General features: G+C 37.8%; 1 protein-coding gene across 5 annotated transcripts in view; it reads left to right on the top strand.

The window, feature by feature from the left end:
- Nucleotides 1–19,173, top strand: part of RALGAPB (Ral GTPase activating protein non-catalytic subunit beta) — a 95,212-nt gene extending 76,039 nt beyond the window's left edge. For 4 of the 5 annotated variants that reach the window (XM_020990794.2, XM_020990796.2, XM_020990795.2 and 1 more), the window contains 7 exons: nt 4,066–4,231; nt 5,111–5,233; nt 9,498–9,634; nt 10,252–10,360; nt 12,829–12,907; nt 14,024–14,175; nt 15,024–19,173. In XM_020990794.2, the coding sequence (XP_020846453.1) occupies nt 4,066–4,231; nt 5,111–5,233; nt 9,498–9,634; nt 10,252–10,360; nt 12,829–12,907; nt 14,024–14,175; nt 15,024–15,217 (960 nt within the window). In that variant the 3' untranslated portion in view covers nt 15,218–19,173. Of the gene's footprint in view, nt 1–4,065; nt 4,232–5,110; nt 5,234–9,497; nt 9,635–10,251; nt 10,361–12,828; nt 12,908–14,023; nt 14,176–14,438; nt 14,959–15,023 lie in introns of those variants that run through there. The other variant, XM_020990797.2, reaches the window with a different exon arrangement.
- The last annotated feature ends 268 nt before the right edge of the window (nt 19,174–19,441 follow it).

Raw genomic sequence — 19,441 nt, 5'->3', positions numbered from 1 at the left:
TAGGATTTCCTTCAAGAGGTGATCGATGGATTCTTTCAATGACTATTTTACCCTCTGGTTTTAGGGTATCAGGGCAGTTTTCTTTGTTAATTTCTTGAAAGATGTTGTCTAGGCTTTTTTTTTTTAATCATGGCTTTCAGATAGTTCAGTAATTCTTTAATTACCTCTCTTGGATCTATTTCCCAGGTCAGTTATTTTTCCAGTGAGGTGTTTTTATATTTTCTGCTATTTTTTCATTCTTTTGATTTTGTTTGTCTGATTCGTGATGTCTCATAGAATCATTAGCTTCCACTTGCCCAGTTCTAATTTTTAATGTATTATTTTCTTCAGTTACCTTTTGTACCTCCTCTTCCATTTGGCTAATTCTATTTTTTAAGGAGTTGTTTTCTTCAGTCAATTTTTGTGCTTCCTTTTCCATGTTGTTGACTGTTTTTTCATAATTCTCTTGCATAACTCTCATTTCTTTCCCTCATTTTTCTTCTGCCTCTCTTACTTGATTTTTAAAATCCTTTTTGTGCTCTTACGAGAGCACTTTTTGGGCTCGAGACCATTCATATCCCTTTGAGGCTTTGCATGTAGGCATTTTGACATCGTTGTCCTTTTCTGAGTTTGTATTTGGATCTTCTCTATTGCCATAGTAGCTTTCTATGGTCAGGGCTCTTTTTTGTTTTTTGCTTATTTGAAAAGGTTGAGCTCTGTTCCTGGGGGCACTGTCCCAAGCTTCTTGCAACAGAGGGGTAAGGGCCTGGTCACTGGCTATCTGTGCTAGAGCCTCTGGGGCTGGCGGCTTGCCCACTGTGGTCTAGTCTAGTCTTGCTTATTGTGCCCTGGGTTCTGGGGCTGGCAGTTTGTCTGCTGCACTGGGGCTAGAGGTTTCACAGCTGGCCTGCTGAGCCAGAACCATGGAACCTCAGTTGCTGATCTGTGCGGTAGCTAAGAGCCTCCTGCTGGCTTGCCTGGATACTACCTGTATTGGGCTGTGTTCCCCTTTTATCCAAGTAAGACAGACCTTTCCTTGTAGGTCCTTCTCAGTTATCTTGGGCTGGAAAATTGTTTCATTCTGTCTTTTTGTGGATTCTGTTGCTGCAGAATCTTTTTAGAGACTTGATTTAATGTTGTTTCCGAAGGAAACTAGGGAGAGCTCAGGCAACTTCCTGGCTTCTCTCCACCATCTTGGCTCTGCCTCCCTACTGTTTTTTGGGGTTTTTCTTGTTTTTTGTTTTTAAGAAACACAAGAGGAAGGAGAAAAAAGCCAAAAGATGGCAATGCTTTGGGCGATTTTGGAGGAGAATACAAAAACGTTTTCTTTTAGAATCACCAGATCCAAATTGGAAAGGACTGCAGAGACCATCTAGTCCAACTTCTGTCTGACCACGATTTCCCTCTTCATAATATACCCAACAAGTGGATATCCAGCCTTGATTTAAAGAGATGTAAACTACTATCTCCTAAGGCAGCCCATTCCATTTTTGTTAAAAAAAAAAAGTTTACTTAATGTGAGCCAAAATTTTCCTTAAAATTTCTACCCTCTGGACAAAACAACCTTAATCCCTTCCTTATTGACAGCTATTCAGGTGTTTCGAAATAGCCATCAGTTCCCTCTCTCAAGTCTTCTCTTCTGCAGGCTAAATATGCTCAGTTTCTTCAACCAATAATCATGTTGCATATGATCTTGAGGCCCTTCACCATCTTGGTCTCATCTTCTCTGGGCACTGTCCAGTTTATCAATATCCTTCTTAAAATGTGATGGCCAGAAGCAAAGAAAGTACTACAAATCTAGTCTGATGAGAGCAGAAGATAGTAGGGACTTTAATTACTTTTGCTCTGAACACTGTGTTTGCCTGTGCAGTACAAGAGGGCATTAGTTTTTTTAGCTGCTGTATCACACTATTAAAATTATGTAGTCCATAAAAACCTTCAGGTGTTTTTCAGATGCCAAAAATGTGACCTTCTCTCCCCCATTTTGTACTTTTGAGGTTGATTTTTTTTTTTGGAACGCAAGCATAAAGCTTTACATATATTCAAAGGACCTATGTTTTGGTTAGCTTGAGAAACTCCTTCCCTACCTTCCTCCCTATACAGAATCTAACCTGTCTGCATTTTAATAAATAAATCATGGAGAGTTGCCTGAGTTGTATAGAACTTAAGTGATTTGTTCAGGGTGGCACAGCAGGTGTCAGACATAGAATTTTCTTCTTCTTCTTCTTTTTTGCTTTTTGGTGAGGCAGTTGGAGTTGAGTGACTTGCCCAAGGTCACACAGCTAGTAAGTGTTAAGTGTCTGAGGCTGGATTTGAACTCAGGTCCTCCTGACTCCAAGGCCAGTGCTCTATTCACTGCACCACTTAGCTGCCCTAGACATAGAATTTTCTAAGCCCAGAATTGTCTCCACTATATAGGACTGCCTTATATTATCCTGATGAAATTTTATCTTCTTAGATTCGACTCAATGTGTCTAGCCTGTCAAGATCTTTTTAGATCCTTTCATTAAATGCATTACCTATCCCTCCCAGCCTTGAGTCATGTCCAAATGTAATAAGACTGCTGTCTATGCCTTTATTCTACTTATTGATAAAAATGTTAAATAGCCCAGGCCCAAAAACGGACATTTGATGCCTTTTACTAGCAAACCCTGAACTAATTCTGAATCTAACTGTCCTGTTGTCTAATCCATATCCTTGCAACTTGTCTGAAAGAATAGATGAGAATGTTAATGAAATGCTTAGCTAAAATCTAGGTAAATAGTATCTGTAGATGTCCTCTGACCTACCAGTCAAATAAACCTGGGGTTTGTTTGTTTATTTGCTTGTTTATCTATTTAGAGCAATATGTTTTTTGTCTGGAGATTTCATTTTCTCTACCTAAGTTGCTCAAGTAGAAAGATGAATATTCAAGTAAATTAATTTGGTTTACGTTGAAATAAAGCTTCAGATAGTAGAAATGAAACTCAATTTCCCTTTCTCTAGCACATAGAAATTTATTAGCAATTAGACTATGTAATCCCATTTTCAAAAAAAGAAATAAGGTTAGCTTGGCTTATGCTACTTAATGTTTAAATTTGTTTATTCTGCCTTGTTGAAAGACTGTGGGTTTGGGATGAGATTTTTATCCCTTGTTTTGCATTCATTTGTTTTTGGAGGTGGTGTTGATGGTGACTAAGTTAGTAATTTATTTTTTTAAGGTGGACCAGATTATCAAGCTAGAGTATAAAGAAATATTGAAGGTTTGGAGGGATCAGATTCAAGAGATTTGTAGAGGTGATAGAACCCAGAACATGAAATCAAATAAAATTTCGAAAAAGGACTCAAGGAGAATATGAAAGCATTTTTAAATGTTAGAATTAAGGGGTAGATGAAAGAAAAAATTACATCCTTGACAAATCACAGAGGAAATAGCATAAAATATAAACTTTTGCTGAGAAGAAATAGCACAGGGATGGGATGTCCAGCAATTAAACTGGTGAGAAGGAAAAAAAAACAAAATGAAAGAAATTTGTATTAATATCTGTGGGATGGTTCACGTCTTATGGAATTTAAATTGCATGAAGTTTATTACAAGACGTTTTAGAACTTATAAAATTTTTGAGGGATACTCAAGGAATAAAAAGATCAAGTTTTAATAAATATGTACCAAGAACTCATACAGACTATTCTTCCCCTCTTTTGTTCTGAATTAGTAATTGCTTGTTTTTTGTGAACCAATCAGAGCTCCTGAAGTGAGTCTAAAGAATAGTTTACTGCCCCATCTTGTCAGCAGATCACTCCCTTTACATGTTGGGCAGCTAAAGACAATGAAAAAAGAACCCTTAGTATTGCTCCTGATTTGCATAGTATATATATATTGTGGAAAAGGGTTTCCAGAGTGAGAACACATGCTACTTTACAGTTGTTTTTCTCTTTGAACTAAGGAATGGTATTTAGGACCATTTATTAAGATGGTTATGAACTGGTACTAACTTTAAGTTACCAAATACTTAAAAAAGTTGTCAAATTATTTTTTATTTTTAAATTCAGATTTTTTTAATTGGTTTCTTCCTTTATTATTTCTGTTCCTGGTATGTATTTCAGATTCTGAAGAATGCTGAGTCTTCCAAAAATGTTCAGCCTCATTTCTTAGAATTTTTGTTGTCTCTTGGCTGGTCGGTGGATATAGGGAAGCACCCTGGTTGGACTGGACATGTTTCAACAAGTTGGTCTATTAACACTCACGGTGATACTGATGTACCTGAACAAGGTAAAACTATATTATTCAACTAAAAAATATTAAGATTTTGAGGCAAATTGCTTTTTTTAATTTAAACTTAGCAATGGTATCTAATATGTCCATTATTCTACCTAACTTCTATTAGGAAAATTCTGTAAACATTTTAATTTAGTTTACTAAATTTTCAAGATATCTAGGAAGAAAATGGAACCTAAAACCGACTGTCAGTGCTTGTCTACTGAAAGTAATAATAACAAGAGAACATAACATGTACACACATGCCTTCTAAAATGGCAACCCTGGCCCCTGCCACAGCCTGGTCCCTTCCTTCCTTCCTTCCTTCCTTCCTTCCTTCCTTCCTTCCTTCCTTCCTTCCTTCCTTCCTTCCTTCCTTCTTCCTTCCTTCCTTCCTTCCTTCCTTCCTTCCTTCCTTCCTTCCTTCCTTCCTTCCTTCCTTCCTTCCTTCCTTCCTCCCTCCCTCCCTCCCTTTTTCTCTGTCTTCTTTCCTTCTTCCTTCCACCTTCCATCCTTCTTTCCTTTTCCTCTTCCTTTCCCTTCTTTCCACTTTCTTCCTCCCTCCCCAATAAGACAGTGGATGATACCTCTGCTCCCATACCTCCCTTCTAGTGTCAAAGTAAAGGCTTTACCAACTAGGAGCTAGTTACCATATGGGAAAGTTGTTACAGAACCGAATAAATTAGTTTTTATAATTACAAAATCAAAAGTGTTGATGGAAAACCCTTTTCTAGAATATTTACATTATGTTCTGACACAGAAGCTGGTAATGGATAGAGACTTCCCTTTTACCACTATACAATTTTAGCAACTATATAAAATGCTATGAAGCTAGGTAGTTGGCATTCTGCTGAACTTGTATACTCCTTGTAACACTTGGTTTTGTGTTCCTAGAGGAAATAGTTCCATGTGAAGATATCGGAGCAAGTATTTTCAATGGACAGAAAAAGGTGTTGTATTATGCTGATGCCCTTACAGAAATGGCTTTTGTTGTTCCCTCACCTGTGGAATCTTTAAGTAAGAACATTTTCTGCATTCTTCTGCCTCTGTGTATTATTGTATGTATAGCATCCAAAACAGTTGTTTTTCCTCTTAATTTTTAACAAAGTCTCTTTTACATTTTTAACCGTCATTATAATAACTCTTTACCAGAAGTTACCCCTCACCTGTCTATCTCAGACTAAATAAGCCTTATCTTTTTATAACTTCTTATGATCAGCCTTGTTTTCCAGTTTTTGATGATTTTACTTGATCCAAAATGGTCCTTTTACATATTTTTCACATGCATTCTTCAAGTTAGTAGAGAGCTCAGGATGTTTTTTGTTCTAATCCCACGTCTTTGGGCATGGAAAAACCTAGGCTATTTTCCACATTGTCTCAATGATTTCCAGGAATAGAAACTCCATTCACTCCTTTCTGGGGAGCTGACATCCCCATCTTCATAAAAGTCATGCTCACTTCCTGAGGCTGGCTCTTAGAAGAGAAGCTGAGTTCTTCAGCTCTTCCCGGCTTGGCTCCTGCCATCCTGCTGCACCAGCCCGCTTGCTGTTTTTCACAGACTACACTCCCTTTCCCATCTCCTCAATACTCCACCTCCCCTCAGCTTCTTTATTTCCCAAGCTTTCTTCAAGACTCATCTCAAATCCTGCCTTGTGCCAGAAGCTTTTCCCATTCTCCCTCAGCTGCTGCTGCCTTCCCCCTCTGAAATTAACTTCCATCTGTTCTGTACATATTTATGTGTTGTCTCCCTGCATTAGGATGTGAGTTCCTTGAGGGCAAGGACTGTATTTTGCCTTTCTTTGTGTCTTCAGTGTTTTTAGCATAGCAGCTAGCACATAGTAAGTGCTTAATGAACGCTTATTGACTAGCTAACCTTATGAATCACCGCAAGCTTATTTTTTTCCAGGCTAGTATATTGATCTGTATTCCTGGCTTTTCTCTCCAGGAACTTGGGTTCAGTACTGATTTTGCTACTTATTTGTTAGTTAGAAAACAGAAATTAGAATATTCATGAGAATCAAACTTGCAGGGACAGAAGCGGAGCAAATGTAAGACAATTTTTCTAAGGAAACCTTGGTTCTGAAGCACATTCCTGCCCTGATCAGTCTACAGGCATTTATTAAGCACTAACTGTGTACCAGGCATCATGCTAAGCATAGCACAAGGAATACAAAGAAAGGCGAAGAACAGTACCTGCCCTCAAGGGTGTCACAATCTAATGGAAACTTCTTATACATCTTGCCAGGACAAGAATCAATCCCAGGTTTTAGCCAGCCAAGTTTGTAGAAGGAGGTAAGTAGGTGTTTGCCTGGCGAGAGCATGGGAATGTAGAAGAAAGAATCAGGGTATTCTTAAAGTAGCATGGTAGTTGTAACTGTGTGTCATGGTTTGTTAATCTTAGAGAATGTTATAACTGCTTATCATCTCTTTCAAGGTCTGTCTTAAGACATATCTCATCTATAAATCTTCCCTAAATCTCTTGCCCAAAAGGGTTTTGCCATTTCTTGACCTCTTAAATCATGTAATGTCTACTCCACGAACTGGAGCCGCTTGATTCGGCTATGACATATTACACCACCTCTGACATCCAACCCCTTCTCCCTACTCATATGGTCACCGGGCTAGTTCACGCCCTCCTCATCACTGGCCTGAACTCATACAATAACCTCCTAATTGGTCTCCCTTGCTTCAAGTCTCTCTCAACCCTAAGTCTTCCTCCACACAGCTACCACAGATATTTCTCTAAGTTGAAAATCAAATAATGTCATTCCCCTACACAGTCAACTCCAGTGGTTCCCTATTACCTCTAGGATAAAATATAAACTTTTCTTTGGCATTTAAAGACCTATGTTGCCTACCATTAACCTACCTTCCTAGCCTTATTACACATTATTTCTCTTCCCACATAGTACAGTCCAGCCAAGCTAGCCTTCTTACTCTTCCTTATTACATGACATTCCATCTACCATATTCGTGCCTTTGTACTGACTGAACTCCATGCCTGAAGTACATTCCCTCTTTGCCTCTAACCCTCAGGATTCCCAGTTTCCTTCAAAGTTCGCTCAGGTACCACCTTTTACAGGAAGCCTTTTCTGATCCTTCTAGCTTATCGAAGGACCTCCCCTACCTCTCAATGCCTGGTATCTGCTTTGTATCTGTTTCATATGTATCTATGTACATATGTGTATATGTACATTTATGTACATGGTAGTCTCACCCAGCTAGGTAACATGCTTCTTGAGTATAAATACTTTGATTTTTTTTTGTCATCTTCATTTCTCAGAGTCTAGCAGAGTTCCTTGAGCTTAGATAAATGTTTGTAGATTGATAGTAAGCTTCTATTATGTACCAAGCACTGTGCTAAGTGTTGGGGATATAAAGAAAAGCAAAAGACAAGTACCTTCCCTCAGAGATTCACAGTCTAATGGAAGAGACAGCATGTAAACAATTACACGTAAACAAGCTATGTACAGGATGAATTGGAAACAGTCAACTGAAAGGTGGCACTAGAATTAAGAGGAATCTGGAAAGACCTCTTGTAGAAGGTGGGATTTTAGCTGGGACTTAAAGCAATCCAGGAAAGCCAGGAAGCAGAGATGAGAAAGGAGAGCATTCCAGGTACGAGAGACAGCCAGTAAAATTGCCCAGAGTTGGGAAATGATGGGTCTTGTTTGAAAAGCAAGGAAGGATTGTAGAGAATGTGGAGGGAGAGGGGATATGAGGTGTAAGAAAGGTAGAGTCCAGGTTATGAAGGACTTTGAATCCCAGAGGATTTTTCTGTTTGACCCCAGAGGTGATAGGGAACCACTAGAGTTTGTTAAGAGAGGAAGAGGGTGACATGGTCAGAACTGCACTTCTAGATCACCTTGGAGGACAGATTGTAGTGGGAAGTGACTTGAGGCAGGTAGACCCACCAGCAGCTATTGCAACAGTCCAGGCATGAGGTGATGAGGACCGGCATCAGGGTGGTGTTAGTGTCAGAGAGAAGGAGGCATATCTGAGAGATGTTACAGAGGAAAAATCAACACAGGCCTTGGCAATAGATTAGATTTAGGGAGTGGAGGAGGTGAGGCAGTGAAGATTTGAGGATGACTCTGAGGTTTTGAGCCTGAGTGACTGAGAGGATGGTGATGCCCTTGACTGTAAGCAGAAACTTAGCAAGAAAAGTGGCAGGGGAGTTGGTGGAGGGAAAGATACTTAGTTCAGTTTTGGACTTATTAAACTTAAAAGTGTCTACAGGACATGTAGTTCACAATTTCCAGTAGGTACCTGGATCTAGGAGACTGGATATCAAGAGAGAGGTTAAAGCTGGGTAGGTAGATTTGAGAATCATCAGCATAGATAATTGACCCCATGGGAGCTGTTGAGATTACCAAGTAAAAGAATATAAAGGGAGAAGAGAAGAGGTAAAAAGAACACTGGATTTGGAGTCAGAAGCCTTGAGTTCAGAAATCTACCTTTGCCACTTAACTAGCCAGGGTATCCTTGGGCAAGTTATCTAACCTCTGTGCCTTAGTTTTCTCACCTTAAAATGGGGATGTCTGGCCTGGCCCTACTTTGCAGGGATTGTTGTGGGAATCATAAGAAGATGTATAAAGGATTAAAAAAGCTTAAACCATTATGTCATTATCATAATTATTAGATTCTGTCTTGTAGTTAACCTGATTATTTCATATGTCAGTCTCATTGTCCCATTAGATTGTTCATTGAGGACAAAATGAAAGAAGGTAGGCTAAATGACTGCAACATTCTGTCAAGCTCTTAAAATTCTGGGTCACACACTTTTGTTTTCCTCTCCTAGCACAGTTGCCTGGCGTACTGGAGCTACTTATTAAATGTGAATTGGATTGAATTAATATTCATATATTATGGAATTATTTTAGCCCTAGTATTTCTGAATATATCTAATATTTTATATTATTTAAACAATAAAGTAAGTCTTTGAAACAAGATTTTGTGTTTTCAATTCAAAAAACATTTACTAAATGCCTGTTAATATTGTGCTAAATACTGTGCTTAGGCACTGAGGATAAAAAGACTTAAAAACTAAACAGCCCTGGCTTTTGAGAAGCTTTCATTTTACTCAAAATTGACCTTCCTCTGCCTCTTTACAGACCTATTTAAAATATTTTCCAAAAATAATAAATGAATGGGCATTTTTAATGCATTGTCTTGGGAGGTTAAGTTAATGCAGTCATTGACATATGTAATTTTTAACTCTTTTGGCTCAAAAAATTAGCAAATTTGTCATTATTGTTGTTGTTATTGTTATACTCCGCAGCTGATTCAGTAGAAAGCAACGTCTCAGACCAAGAAAGTGATTCAAATATGGATCTTCTGCCTGGAATACTAAAACAACCATCACTTACCCTTGAACTTTTCCCTAATCATACAGACAATCTTAATTCCTCTCAGAAGGTAAGGCAATGTATTAGTATGTTTTCAAACACTTATAGTGTTTGTAGATTTATAACTAATAATTGTATGTTTATAGCTAATATTTTGGCACTGTCCTTTTTATCAAATGTCCTCTGCTTCCCTCTCTTCAATCTACAACATATGTTTTCCTGCATGGTTTACAGCATTAAACAGTGCCTTATACATAAGACATAATCATATATTTGCTTATCAATACATTCAGCAATCTCCTAATTATGTCTTGATTGGGAGCCTGGAATTGGCTAAGATTCTTCTCAAACCTTCCTTCTTATAGAACTAGATTTCTTTAGTCAGCACTTTATGTTAAATCTCACTGATGCATTTATGTATTATTTCATTTTAGAGTTATCTGAATTTATGTCATCTCTCCCTAATAGACTATATGTACTCCGTGACAGCAGGGACCATATCTTACCTAAACTTTGAATTTACCCTACGTGTCCAGCATAGTCTTCTTCTGCACATAGAAAGATGAATAAATATTGACTTAAATTGCTCCTATTAATAAACGAATCACTATTAACAAATTTTACTTTGCCAATTAATCAAGGAGTAAACTCCTTTGTAATTCATTTTCTTTTCTCTCCCACTTATAGTTAAGTCCTACTTCCCGTCTAAAGAAGTTGCCTCAGGGCCGAACTGTTCCACCAATGGGACCAGAGACTAAGGTGTCTGTTGTCTGGGTTGAACGTTATGATGACATAGGTAAGAGTATCAGGTTTTTCTTTGTAAGTCTAAATGTAACAACATAGCACCAGTAACGGTGACTTGGGGAAATTTTCCATCACATTTTTTAAAAGCTTCTGTTAAAGCACTGCCTCATGATGACATATCCTTGCAGAGCACAAGCTGGAGCAGGTCCTGCCAGCCTGCAGAGGCTCAGAGCAGGATAGGCCGTCCTCCAAAGCTGGCGTTGAGGGGTTTGGAGCAATACACAAAACTGTCTATTAAAATTGTACAGGGAGTTGTGGTGGAGGGAGGATTCAGATGGATCCTTGAAGTAAGAAGTTTTAAAGGCATATACCATAAAAATGTCAAAAGATGGAAAAACATGTTAGAACAGTTATGGGAAAGGCAGGTACACTAATACATTGTTAGTGGAGCTTGCAAAATGGTCTCTAACCTTTCTGGAAAGTGATTTAGAATTATGCTGAGTGATTTAAAGTGTCCGTATGTGCCCTTTTCACTAAGAGACGCCCCTCAAAGACATGTATTTCAGGGAAGTCAAAGTTAGAAAGACCTCATAGACATCAGAATATTTGTAGAACACCGCATGTAGCAACAAAGAAGTGGAAACTAGATGCCAGCTGAGTGGGGAATGATTAAACAAATTATGATGCAATAATTAGTGCCAGCTAGGTAGTATAGCGGCTAGAGTCGAGAAGATCTGAGTTCACCTTCTCTCTCAGACACTTGCCAGCGTCATTGGACCTCTGTTCTCAGTTCCCTCATCTGTAAAATGAGGGTATTACTAGCACCTGCTGCACGGATTTGTTGTGAGGCTCAAATGATGAACTCATATAAAACACTTGACCAACCTTAAAGTGATTATGTACTTTTAGTTATTGTCATTATTTTTATTATGTGAATGTAATAGAATATTATGTTGCCATAAGAAAAGATGAACATGAAGAATTCAGAGAAGCTTGGAAAACTTTTTATTTGAACTGATGCAAAGTGAAGGAAGCAAAACCAGGAAAACAATATATACTAAATGCTACAACAATGTAAAATGAAAAGAAAAAAACCAAAACTGAGTGCTGTGTAATTAATAATGATCAAGCTTGCCCCTCAAGAAGAGATAAGAAGATGCCCCTTTTCCCCTTGTTTGTAGAGGTGAAAGATTTTTGGGTGCTTAATGTTATTTATTCTGACATATTCAGTTAATGTATTGGTAAGTTTTACTGAACTTTTTTTTCTTCATTATGAGGGATGACACTCTGGATAGGAGAGAGTTATATTTAGAAATTAAGGTGATGTAAGAACAACATTTTTTTCAATTTTTTTAAAGTTCATCTTGCCACAATTGATGCTTCAACTAAAATTGCTGCTGTAGGGGCAGCTAGGTGGCGCAGTAGATAGAGCACTGGCCCTGGAATCAGGAGTACCTGAGTTCAAATCTGGCCCCAGACCAAACACTTGACACACTTACTAGCTGTGTGACCCTGGGCAAGTCACTTAACCCCAATTACCTAAAAAAATAAAATAAAATTGCTGCTCTACAAAAAATTCCCCAGTTCTTCTTCAAACACCCATAAAGAGAAAGAGAAGAAAGCTTTTTTCCACCTTTACCCCATGGAACCTTTTTAAAATAGCTGATGCCTTTTGTTTTAACATTACCTTCATTTCCAAATATATCCCTTCTGCTCCCTCCCCTCCCCAGCAAGCCTTCCCTTGAAATAAAGATTAAAAAAGAAATAAACAGTTCAGCAAAACTAAGCAACATCCCCCACATCTGTCGGTGTATGGAGGCCTGACAACACCGTCTTTGTTCCCCTGCCCCCCAGCATCTCCAGGGAAGGGAGGCAGGCTCACTTTGGGGGCCAGTGTGGTAATTATCACTGTGTTCTGTCCGTTTACATTGTCCTCCTTGTGTACATTGTTGTCTGGGTTCTACTTACTTCACTCTGTATTGGTTCACATAAGCTTTCCCTGGGACTTCTTTTTATGAATATTTCTCCTTATATTGGTTGGGAGGTGAGAAGTCATGGTAGAGTTTAAAAGTTTGGGAGGTTTTTTTCCTTTTTCATTTGTAGCTGTACATAATTTTCTCCTTACAGTCATATAAACTACATAAGAGCATAACAAATGCATGTGGGGTCAGACCAGTGGGTCTGTTGAACTCAGTGCTCTTTTTCAGACTGTGGCCAAGCAGTATTTTATGGGAAGGTTCCAAAGGTGCTCTTTGAGGTCCCCAAAGGTTAGATTATCCCATCAATATCCCTTTTGAATAACCCATTTGGAGCCATGAATTAATTAACCTAAGCCTGTCTTGACCTTGCTTGGAAGCTTCATAAAAGGTTTTATTGTTTGGTTTGATTGGCGGCTTTTTTTGCTATTCTGTTATTGTCTGTTGTTTAGGAACTAAGTAAAACATGCTGGGTTTTATTCACTTTCAAGTAAGCAGAGATGTAGCAAAATCATAATTGTGATCAAATGCTGATTTCTTGCAGAAAACTTTCCCCTTTCTGATCTGATGTCAGAGATCAGCACTGGTGTAGAAACAACTCTGAACAGCAGCACTTCTCTGAGGTAGGCTGTGCTCATGCAGGAGCCATTCCCTTCCTGTGCCTTTGCTGCCCTTCGAGCCCAGACACTCAACTGCTGCAGTGCTTTGCAGGGGAAAGTGTTGCTTTTGTTGCCAAAGTGGCAGAATTTGGATTTCACATGGGTAAAAGGGCACCTTTTTTTTTTTTGGCAGGAGTTTACTTTTGAAGTATGTTTTGTCTAAATCCCCTTCATCTCCTATTACTTTGATTGACCCTATTGAAAAAAAGGAAATTAGCTTGCAGTAACCAAGAAATGACTTGAACCTTCAAATTGGTAACATTGCCTCATATAATAGGTGTGGTCCTGAAAATGTTTGTGTAAATTAAATGTAAATCAGATTGCTTTAAACTTAGAGGAATTTACAAAATGAAGAGCCCTTCTATCCCACAAATAACTGCCCTTCATTTATCTTTGTAGATCACATCTTTTCCAGGTTTTCTTCAAGTAAGGTATCCTTTCATTGAGATGTCATTTTTCTCATGATACTTTGGGACATATCTGGCCACTTTGACAATAAAACCTCTTTCATGGGATTTATCTGTGTGGAGACACTGTCCAAGAAATATTGTGAAGTTTGTCTTTAGCACTTTCCACCCCTCCCTCAAGATATCACTTCAGGATGGAGGTGCCTTCCCTGCCAGGTTCTTTCCTTCATGGGGTGCCACACTTTTCCTTTAAGTTAAAACTGCAGTTGCTGATTGAAACCTAATTATCCATTTGCTCCATTCCTCTGGAAGGCCAGATTTTTGGTTTTTTCCCTTAACAGTGTTAATGAAAGAACTTTTAAACAAACCTCCTTTACTACATGTGAATCCCCACTCCCAGCTCCTTTTTTACCAAACCCTTTCTAAAGATAATCATAATACATCAGTTCTTTTTGTCCAGCTGGAAAAAAATGGGAAAAGAGCCAAGCATACTACCATGGAAGTCATGGAGGGTTGTTTCCAGCAGGCAGGGCCTGCTGATACCCTCCCAGTCACTCCTTGTAGGCAGTTACTATGTTATGGAAAGACATTAACTCCTTTCTTTAAGCTTACTGGTAACACACCTATGTTTTATCTAGTTTAACAAGTTTGTTCCCTTTTTTCCCTCTTTAAGATCATCAGCCACCCTTGAAAAAGAAGTTCCTGTCATTTTCATCCACCCTCTAAAAACTGGATTATTCAGAATAAAAATTCAAGGAGCTACTGGAAAGTTTAACATGGTCATCCCACTGGTGGATGGGATGATTGTCAGCAGGAGAGCACTTGGTAAGGACTTTAAATACTAAGCATAAAAAATTATAACTTATTTTACCATAGGACCATAGCATTTTAAAGCTTTAATGGACCTTAAAAATACCAACTCACACTCTTCTTATCCTTCCCAATTCTCTTACAAAGAAAAAACTAAGACCCAGTAAGGGCAAGGGACTTGTTCAGGGTTCCACAAGTTTGTTAATGGCAAAGCCAGGACTTGGTCTTAGGCCTTCTGACCCCACCAATTCATTGTTCTTTTCACTGCCTTTTTATAGACTATAAAGGAGAAAGTGATCATGCTGAGCTGACAGCTATGATTATTTTTTACTGCTGCTAATAAAAAGGTAAAGTGAGAAAGGTGTTTAAGCTTTTCTTTTTCCTATGAGTGAAAGCAAGGGAAAATATAACTCGGGATATATAGCTCTTAAATAAAAGTAGCTGTACCCCAGGACTTGATAGAGAAAATTAGAAGATATTTTGATTTTATTATATCCCTTTTAGTTGCTCTCTTCAGTGAGCTTTATCTCAGAAGTGCTGTATTGGTCCTTAGGAGGATTTAAAATGTCACAGACAGAATTAAGTATTGCAAAGGTGTTTACAAAATAAAAATGTAGGGACAGCTAGGTGGTGCAGTGGATGGAGCACCAGCCCTGGATTCAGGAGGACCTGAGTTCAAATCCAGCCTCCAACACATAACACTTACTAGGTGTGTGACCCTAGGCAAGTCACTTAACTCCATTGCCTAGCCCAAAAAAAAAAAAAGGGAATTTCCCCCCCCCCAAAAAAATGTTTTAACTTAATTCTGATAGTATACACAGATGACTTTTAACATTTGTTTAAAAATTCTTTTTGTTTTTAAGGTTTCTTAGTAAGGCAGACTGTAATAAATATTTGTAGAAGAAAGAGGCTAGAGAGTGACTCCTACAATCCTCCACACGTGCGACGAAAACAGAAGATTGCAGATATTGTCAATAAATACAGAAATAAGCAGCTAGAGCCAGAATTTTATACTTCACTTTTCCAGGAGGTTGGGCTCAAGAACTGCGATTCTTAAACCAAGGTCCTCCAAAGATAGCTATTAGATCAGAGATTGGTGGCTACCAGAGGGAACAATGGAAATATGTTACTAGTATTGACTTGGAGAAGAAAAGTACCACCACCACCAAAAAAAAAAAAGCTTATCTTTCAATCACCGAAACAGAAGAGACACTATTCTAAATATAACTTAAGAAGATTTTCTGCTTTCTGGTGAGAGGAGGTCTCCCAAACACAATCATAAACCCCTCAATAGAGTGGTATAAATTTTATCCAATACAACTTTCTTTTTTAAAATGACAGTTTTACTTAAATAGTACATTTCGAGAGAAACTGTAAACAGCTCTGATAAATGTGTTCATCAAGAAAAGAGGAATAGCACATGAAGTGGTTTCTAAACTGGCAGTCGGAGATAGTCTTACACCGCTCATTTTTCCAGGAGGTTCAGTACCAAATTGGTTCCTCTCCTAAAATCTCAAATGACTGATTCCCCAAATCTGGAGTTGCTTGTGCTGGGGAGAAAAGTGAGAAGAATTCTAGCCTTTTATTCTACCATCAGCTTTACAAAAAGAAGAACCCATAAATATCTCTTGTGCAGATATTTTTAAAGGTCTGACATTCAAATATTCATCTTCAAATATTCATCTTCATGTATAAAAAATAACAAATATGTCAATGTCACCATCATTCTACTCATTTATACAGACCATCTGTCTAAAAACAACCACTATTTACCACAGAAAGGAGCCTGTCAGGATCACATCCAGGGTGGAAGTTCTGCTTTCTTCATTTCCTGGCAGTGTAGAAAAACAAGTGAAAATTCATCATTCAACTTGTGTCCAGTTCAGCGTAGTAGAAAGAAAAGTGTTTGTAAAACACTGGGAAAGAAGAGTTGAAATGTTACAAGATTACTTGTTGGTTTCAATAAATTTCAGCTCACAACTACTGTTGAAAATTGTTTGGATTTATGTATGATCTGTTTTTAATGTCAGGACCCAACAGAAAAATGTATATTATGAATGCGTAATTATGAATTTTGAAAGTATAAACTAAACTTCACTGAGTCAGTTTGTATTGCAAAAAGTAATTGCCTGTTATCCAGGAATGTCCTCAGCATTAATAACTACATTATTGGGTTCCTACAGAAATTGTTTCTGTTTGTCATTTGTTTTGTGTTCTAGCCTTTGCTAATCTGAAGACATGCTACACATTAAAATCCCTATTGTGATTGTAGACATCCCCCCCATCCACCTGACTTTTACTGTTCTTCCTATGATGAAGGATTTTAGGTGGATTCACAGTATCCTTATAGCAATTCCTAGAGCAGGGTAAGACAATATTCTTCCTCTTTTCTTCCCTTTATTATTTATTGGTGATTATTTTATCTTCAGGTATTTAAATAACCAATTCAAATTCAGAGGAGATTGATCACACTACTTTCCGTTGAATTTGTTCACTTTTACACAAAGCATAGTTGGTAGATACAGTGTTCTGTTTGGTTTTCTGTCTAGTTTAGTTTTTAACCACCCACCTTCCCCTGCTCAGGTCCACTTCATATTATTCAGTAAGGTATGCAGTTTGCCATCTGTAGGCAGAAATGTGAATCTGACGGCTTTTGTTTCCAAGTTTGCTCTGCAGTGTTTTGTTTTTTAAACTCTTCCTTAGTATCCAGGTCATTTCTTTTTACTAACCCAGCTTTCCCCCACTAGTATAATACAATTCTAATGACTGTTTCCTTTCCAGCCAAGCTAGAATTAGACATTTCCAAATTGCTCATGTAGCAAGGGAAGCATAATAAGTTTGTTCTACCATAAAAATTAATTGGCTGTTTGTGGGAAATCTCGACGGGACAACAGGGGTTTGCACATTGCAAGGAAAAACTGGTCTTATCTTTCAGTTTAATAAGTCAAGAAGACTACAGTACTGACTTAGAACTTTTGAAATCCTAAAATTTAAAGGTAATTGACTAATGTCATGCTTATGCAATATTCTTCAAATAAAACTTAATTTTTGCAATAGTGTTGATGTCAGGAAAGTCTGTATTCATGAAAAAGAAAATGTTCCTGACTCCACTTCTTTTTACTAGCATTTCTACATAATTTCCCTCTCAAATAAATGAATAAGCCATGGAGAATGTCATGTTTGTGGAAAAGGAGTATTGTATGCATGCTGTTAGTGGAAAGAAAACAGTGGGGCTCAGTAACCTCTCTGAAAATCTAAAAACCCAAAATCTGCATCATAAGCAAAAACAGACATGAGTTCTGCCTTAGTGCCTGGAGGTCAGGTAAAAGTAACTGCTGTGGCCGTAGGGGAACTTTCTGATCAAAATCTCTGGATTTCAGCACAGTGTTGGTGGGAGTGCATGATCACTACACTCACCCACTGTCTTTACTATACACAAATCACTCTGGTTAATATTAGGCCTGTGGGAAGCATATTTAGTTCACTGATTAAATGGCCAATGCATGTGCTCAGTTGTCACATAGAAGTCTTTACTATTCCATATAATTGAATTTTTCTGCATATGCTCAATAACCACTTTTGGACCTCAAAAGCTACTTTAGTTTACTTCATCTATAATATATTTGTCTTAAAAATATATTTAGTCACCATACGTGACTTTACTACAGGTAGCTAATGGACTGTTTGACCTCCCCTGGAGGATGAGTGCGTTACATGAACATAGGGTAGAGTTACAGAATTTCAGTTCTAAGGACAACCTCTGTAGCACATGTTCATGTACATACACACACACACACGCTTTTCTGAAGGTAAATTACTGTTAAGATGTCTTTTGGAATAAACTTCCAGGTTTATTGCAGCAGTTTATTCAGCAGCTCTGAAGATGAGTGGGGATGACCGGTCAGTTTTCCTGTGCTTTTAACACCTTTCTTGGCTACTTATCCTCTTGGTCTATTTTATTTGTTCTTTCCTCTCTTTACCATTCCTACAGTAGACAATATAATTTTGTGACATTTTTCTTTCTCTTCTCCTTTTAGCATTTTCTATTCTGAGGAGTTGTGTCCATCCTTCTCCTCTACCAATACCCTTTCAAGAAATGCAAAGTAGTTAATAATGGTAAATAATATGTGTTGGCTACAGATTGGCCAGGATACGAGGCCTTCACAAACTGTTACCTCTTTTGCATTTGTTGGGAAGTACTTGTTTTTCAAGTACCCAAATGCATCAGTATAACTTAATATTATTGGAAGGTTAAATTTTACTCAGAATGGTGAGTACAACTGACCTGGATGGCAGATTATATAATTTTGTGATATCAGAGAATTCGACATTACTTACCTATCTGGCAATTAAATTTTTCTATTTAAAAACAATTTCAAGTCCCATTTAAGCACTGGATTATATCTTCCTAAAAGTATTGTTTTGTGCATTTAAACCATCTTAAATGCTTTCTGTATTTAGAGAGCTGCTGCAAAGACAAATCTTAGGAAATACCACTCATAGAACATTGAATCAAACAGTTTCTCAGCAGATGGGTACATCTGCTTCACATATAATAGTCACTCTCTCAACTTGTGTCCCTGAACTAATTTTCTTTATTAAATGGTAAGAAAAAAGGGTGTCATTTGAAATTTCACATTTCAAGACTTTCTCTAGAAGTGAATAGAGGGTGTCTTTCTCAGGCTTTGTAGTTGTGGCTGGCAGTGAGCAGTAGCCAATATTTGCTTGAAATCACAATACAATTTGTATGAACTTCTGTATGTTGCCAAGACATGATCTTTTTTTTTGTTATTGTATTTTCTGTAAATATTTCTGGCACTAAGTTGTAAAGTAAAGACAACATGTAAATATGAAGATGTGAACTCTGTTCCCTCCTCTCAAGTATTTTATCTCTTTGTTAGAGAAGGCACAGAAGCTTGTTTGTATTTATGCCGATTCTTTGTCCAGAAGAAACACATGGAAACTGAATGTAACACATTTAGTCAATTAAATTTTAAGGAGATTCTTATCTAATTCCCTGTGTGCTTTTGGTTAGAGTCTCATTCCTTCCAGCTGAACTCTTTCCATTCCTTACTTGATCCCTGTGTGGACAGGAGTGTTTTTAGCCAATTTTTGTTCACTTTGAGCAGCAGGATTTGTGGGCCACCCACTCTAGAGCTGGTATTCTACATCTGGGTTTTTGTGCTCTCCTTGGAAGAGTGTTATCGAATTCAAAAAACAATTCACTTTAATTCATCTTTATTTTTAAAATATGAAGCCCATAGCATTTCAGGACTCATGA

The sequence above is a fragment of the Phascolarctos cinereus genome, unplaced genomic scaffold (genome assembly GCF_003287225.1).
Source record: "Phascolarctos cinereus isolate Bilbo 61053 unplaced genomic scaffold, phaCin_HiC Scaffold_2;HRSCAF=192, whole genome shotgun sequence".
In the NCBI taxonomy this organism is placed as follows: domain Eukaryota; kingdom Metazoa; phylum Chordata; class Mammalia; order Diprotodontia; family Phascolarctidae; genus Phascolarctos; species Phascolarctos cinereus.
This window is presented reverse-complemented; position numbering and strand designations above follow the sequence as displayed.